General features: G+C 49.2%; 1 protein-coding gene across 1 annotated transcript; it reads right to left on the reverse strand.

Annotated features, from left to right (window-relative positions):
- On the reverse strand, positions 881 to 3251 carry LOC109826841. Its single transcript, XM_020393861.1, has 2 exons — positions 1314 to 3251; positions 881 to 1234 (listed from the first exon to the last, which is right to left on the reverse strand). Exons 1-2 carry the CDS (start codon positions 3249 to 3251, stop codon positions 881 to 883), a joined length of 2292 nt encoding a protein of 763 aa, XP_020249450.1.

The following is a 6042-nucleotide window of genomic DNA, read 5'->3' on the forward strand; positions in this document are numbered from 1 at the left end:
ACTCCTTCATCATTTGTTGCTTGAAAAACTTTATCTCATCCGCCCTCAAGCCCGTAACGATCAAGTCGTCCACGTACACGCCAACAATGAGTGTATCCCCTCTGTTACTCCTTGTGTATACCGCCTGCTCCTGAGTGCATCTTGCAAATCCGATGCCCTTCATGCACTTGTCGAGGCGCGTGTTCCATGCCCGAGGTGCTTGGCGTAGACCGTAGAGTGCCTTTGAAAGCTTGTAGACCTTGTGCTCTTGATTCTTCACAACGAACCCTTCAGGTTGAACCACATACACTTCTTCCTGGAGATCACCATTTAGGAATGTCGACTTCACATCCAGATGGTGCACCTCCCACCCATTCTGTGCTGATATGGCGAGGATTATTCTGATGGTATCGAGTCTCGCCACAGGTGCAAACACCTCATCGAAGTCCACGCCTTGCTGCTGGACGTACCCTTTTGCTACAAGTCTTGCTTTGTGCTTGAGGATGTTGCCTTCATTGTCCTTCTTCAGCTTGTACACCCATTTGAGACCAATGGGTTTGGAACCCCGCGGTAACTCCGTGAGTATCCAAGTCTTGTTCTTCTCAATGGCCTCCATCTCCTTCTCCATAGCTGTCCTCCACTCTTGATCTGATGCAGCCTCGAGATAGTTTGCAGGTTCTTCTGTGATCAGGAACAACTCCTCTGCAGGGAGATCAATCACCTCCGTCTCCGCATAGATGTCCGCAAGGGATCGATAGCGTACAGGAGTCATCACTGCAGCTTCAGGAGGTCCGGACAGTTCCAATGCAGTGGGGCTTGCTGCGTCTGCAGCAGTTCCTGAACCTGCGACAGTTTGCGGACTGCTTCGGGCAGCAGGTGGCTGCCTTGCTTGGTGTGTCGGCTATCCAGGCTTGTCTCCGGTCAGCTCCGCTGTAACATGAGCTCCTGTAGGGGCTGTTCGGCCAGCATGTGCTCCTGCAGGGGCTGTTCGGCCAGCAGGAGGTTCCCATCTTTGAGTTGCAGTTTGGACAGCTGGAAATCCGCCGGCTGTTGTAGTCTCCCCTTCCGCTGTGAACTTCGTCCAGTTAGGTGATCTTTTGACTCCATCGGCGCTCCATTCCCATTCTTTTCCTTCCTCAAAGGCGACATCCCTGCTGACCTGAATTCTGCCGTGATGAGGGTCATAAAGGCGATGCGCTTTGCTTCCTTCCTCTACCCCAATGTACACCATTGGCGTGCTCCGGTCGTCGAGTTTCTTGTGTAAAGGATTCACAAAACTTGGTGAACTCCTTTGACAAGAACTCGCCACCACGATCCGTCCTCAATGTCTTCACCTTGTGGTCACATGCATTCTCAACCTCTGTTTTGAACTTCTTGAAGGTTTCACAAGCTTGACTCTTGGCCTTCAACATGTATACCCACATCCATCGGCTGAAATCATCAACGATAAGAAGGAAGTAGTTGTTCCCAGCAAGTGTAGATGGGGTGATAGGACCACATAGGTCAGCGTGTAGTAACTCCAGCGGCTTCTGAGCTCTGAAATTTGCTTGCGAAGGGAACGGCAGTCTTGCTTGCTTGGCGACGAGGCATCCTTCGCATAGTTGATTTGGGTGCAAGATCTTCGGCAACCCGGAAGCCATCCTCTTATCAGTCATCATCTTGAGGGCGAAGAAATTGACATGCCCAAGGCGAGCATGCCATAACCAAGCTGGATCGTTAATGTTCGCCATCAAACACGCCGGCTTGCAAGTCTTTAACTCTATCCTGTACAATCGGTTAGTTGAACGTGTCACCCTCATCAAGAGGGCACCGTTCCTATCAAACACCCTCAGGAACTCGTCAGCAATAACAACCTTACTCCCATCTTCAGTCATTTGACCAAGGCTAATAATGTTAGATTTCAAACTTGGAATATAATATACCTCAGGTAGTAGCCTTTGATCGCCGTTGTTGCACTGAAAGAGGATAGAGCCTTTCCCCTTGATCTCTACCGCGGATCCATCACCAAACTTGACGGTTCCCTTGATGTTCTCGTCGAGCTCCTTGAACTTGTCTCGGTGGCCGGTCATGTGATTGCTAGCTCCGTTGTCGAGGTACCAAACGTCGTTGGCAACTTGTGCCTCCCCCGCTGTGAGTAAGTTTGGCACCACCTTCTCTTCATTGAGTAGAATGACAGTTGATGATTCCTCTAAAACAGTCATCATCAAGGTTGGCTCCTCGTCATATGCACGGGTGAGATGAGCCTCCTGTTCATTATTGCGGCGTTGCTTGTGACACTCCGACTGAAAGTGCCCGTATACTCCGCAATTGAAGCATTTGATGTTGGATTTGTCTCGACCACCGCTTGTGCTACTCTCCCCCTCCTGGCGAGCTGCACCTCCATGGCCGAAACCACCTCCTGGACGTCCTCCTCTGCCGCCGAAGCCGCCTCGGCCTGCCTGGCCGCCGTGCTCCCCTCCGCGGCCTGCTTGGGCAGCGTGGTGCTGCTGCCCGCTGCCGTGGTACTGCTGTCCGCCTCGGCCTCTTTGGCCACGGCCACGCCCACGACCGGCCCCGCGACCTCGTCCTCGACCGCTGCCATCATTGGTTGTAGGTGTTGAGAGGAAGCCTCCGCCGTTCTTCTTGCTCCTTGCTTGCCACTCCGCATGCGTCAACAATAGGTGATCGTCGACGTTGTTTCGAAAAACACGTGCCCTCTCCTCGTGGGCTTTGAGGCGCCCGATCGCCTCCTCGAGTGTCATGTCGTCGATGTCCCCGAACTGTTCAATCGTGGAGACGATAGTAAGGAATCTCTCCGGTACCGCCCGAAGTAGCTTTCTGACGACGTAGTTCTCCTCCATCTCGCCGCCTAAAGCCCGGATCTTGTTGACGACTCCTGTCAACTTCGTCGAAAAATCGTCGACGTTGTCATTCTCCTTCATCCGGAGAAGTTCGAACTCGGACTTCAAGGTCTGCACCTTCGCGTTCCTCACACGATCCGCTCCTAGATGCATTGTTTTCAACGTCTCCCATGCCTCTTTTGCCGTTTGCTTCTCTGCGATCACCATCAAAGTCTCTTCAGGAATCCCCTGGTAGATAGCCGCCAACGCCATCTGATCCTTCCTGTGTTCCACGGACGCGCCTGCCGCGGGCTCAATGGCATCCCACACGTCTTGAGCCTTCATGTAGACTTTCATCTTGATCGCCCACGAAGCATAGTTGTCCCTCGATAACGTCGGGTATTGAAGAGTGAGCGAACCCACCTTGGTCGTCATCTTCTCCGAACTCGTCATCTCTTCAGATCTTGGTTGGTACTTAGGCATACACCGCTCTGATACCACTTGTTGGCCTTGGATAGGATCGGCCTAAGCTTCTTTACTTGCAATCACAAGGGATGTAACAGCTTGGAAGTGACCGAATTGTTAAAGATGGAGAGACTGCAGGAAAACAGAACCTGCAGGAAATACTGTAGCAACCGAAAAACAGAGAGAGAAGAGGAGAACAGAGAGCTTTTCTTTCGGTGGAGAAATTTTCCACTTTCTTATTTTCGTTCTACTTCTTTACATAGATTGTTTACATATATATATAGAGAGATAGGGATAAGATTACAACTCTAATCTTTATCCAATACCTAGGAAACCTATCCTAACTAGTATTCTTCTACAATTAGAACTCTATCTAACAATCCTACCAGATTAACAACTCACATGTTATACCAAACTAAGTTTTAGAGCTCTGGCTGCTGTTCCAATAAGAGGACCTAAACCTCCACACCTTCCCGTCCGCGGTGTCCTCAAAGCTTACCAGCATGCTCTCCCGCCCTCCGTCCCGCAGCGCCGGCAGGTGCCTCTCAGCTTCCCCACATCGCTCGGCGTCACCGTCTTGTTGAACAAATGCTCTCTGCTCATGCTAGCGCCGCCGCGACCATCCGGCTGCGTGGCCGCCTTATCATTGCTGTTGTTGCTGCTATTATCGGTACTGAATGTGAGCCTGCCCTGGCGGAGCTCGTCGGCGTAGGTGTGTTTTCTAAGCATGTCGACGACCTCTGCTTTGAAGTGCCGAGCCAGGAACTCGAGCTCGGTGGTGTCGAAGGGGTTGGACTCTGAGAGGGTCTTGAAGTTGGTGACGACGTCGCGGCCGCGGAAGCGCTATGTGGCGACGTAGTAGGAGCGGACGCAGCGGGCTCCGAGTGCGAAGGTGTCGCGAGGCAGACGCGCTGAGTGCTTCTCATGTAATATTTGGCGCGACCGCACGGCGTTGGCTGGGGGACACGAGCGCCCTTGTAGCTGGGACAGGGAAGCTTCCTTGATTCCGCCGATGCCCGTGCGCTGCAGCTGGGGGTGGTGCAGGGGTCTTCGCCGCCGCCGTCACCGCTACTGTCCATGGTGTTGATGGTGGTGGTGGAGTAGAAATATGAATGAATGGGGTCGGTAGAGAGAGAGATAGGTAGAGACGTGGAGGGGTTGGGAGCTTGTGGAGGGATATATATATATATAAGGAGGGGATTTGGATTCTTTTTTGCTATGTTTCGACATTAGAGATTTATATTAGAGGGAGGGGAAAGAAGAATGCATTTGGATCCTGATTTCGACTTCATTATGATGTTGAAGGATCAGGGAAACAACCCCAAGTGAAAAGATAGGTGGCAAACAGATCTTCGGATGTCTTAGAATTGAATACAGTACGATATTTGTTGGCATTCCCACGGAGATCCTGGAAAGGTAAAACAAATATTTTATACATTCATAGAGCAGATTACTTCACTTATATTGGCACCTATATTTATCATGAAAAATCTGAGTCTCTGGACATTGTTCAAACCTATAAACTGAAGTTGAAAATCAACATCAACAGAAGAAGTAAAACCGTCAGATCTGATCGTGTGGTGATGACTACGGTAGATAGGAGTCAGTGACGAACGTCCAGGACCATGTTGCTAGATACCTAGAGGAATACGGATCGCCCACCATGTAACTATCCGGTTCATCCTAGCATGAATTGTGTAAGCTGAAAGACGAAACATGAGCTCTTAAGGAATGGTAAAGAATATGATGCTCATCTTCTTTAGCCAGGATCCTTGGGGAGAACACTTAAAGACAGCAACTTACATTCTGAATAGGACCAAGTAAACAGTTTGCTAAAGACACCTTATGAGCTTTGGACTGGTCGAAGCCCCAGTTTAAAGCATTACATATTTGGGGATGTCCAGGCTGACAAGCCTTATAGGCCAAATGAAAGAAATGGAACTCCAAAACATGTTACACTAACTTTAATTGATACTCTGAACCGCTCTAGGGGCTTTAAGTTTATGATCCCACTATAAGGAACATTTTGTGAGACGGACAGCAACATTCTATGAGGATGTTGAGTTTGGGGGGAGAAATAACGGTTAGAGACAGTTAGTTTGAGAGGAATTGGCTTCAGATCCAATCCATACAGTTACTTTTTGAGCATATTATCAGGCCATACTGTTGTTCCGTCAAGAGTAAATCCGAACCTCAAGAGATAATGTTGAACAACTCCCTGTTCCAGAAAGAACAAACTAAACAACCTCAAGAACAGTGCCATTAAGAGGAGAGTGCCACGAGAGAAAGGAGAAAATGCTATTCCGAATGATATATTGTATCTCCAAGAACATGAGGAGAGTAGGGAATGTTGGACAGATCGATCCAATCAACTTCTCTCAGTGCCATGAAAAAGTTCTCACTCTCAACAGTGGAGTGAATGCCATGAAGGAAGAGTACGAAGTCTATGCAAGACAATACAGGTTTGGAACTTGTCCATTACAAAGGGCAAAACCAATTGGGTTGTACAATGATTTTTAAAACCAAACAGATCAAACGTAATGGTGGAGAGGTATAGGGCACGTCTTTTGGCTAAAGCTATACTCAAAGGAGGCGATTGATTATACACGAGACTTCTCTCCGGTTTTCATCGAAAGACTCTTTCAGAATAATCATGGGCACTTGTGCTCATTAACTTGAGTGAATCAGATGGATGTTAAGAGACTGCATTTTCTCAATGGAGGACATTGGATGAGCAGATGATCTTATATGGTGCAACCAGAAACTTGTCGGGAGACGC

Source organism: Asparagus officinalis, chromosome 10 (assembly GCF_001876935.1).
Source record: "Asparagus officinalis chromosome 10, Aspof.V1, whole genome shotgun sequence".
In the NCBI taxonomy this organism is placed as follows: domain Eukaryota; kingdom Viridiplantae; phylum Streptophyta; class Magnoliopsida; order Asparagales; family Asparagaceae; genus Asparagus; species Asparagus officinalis.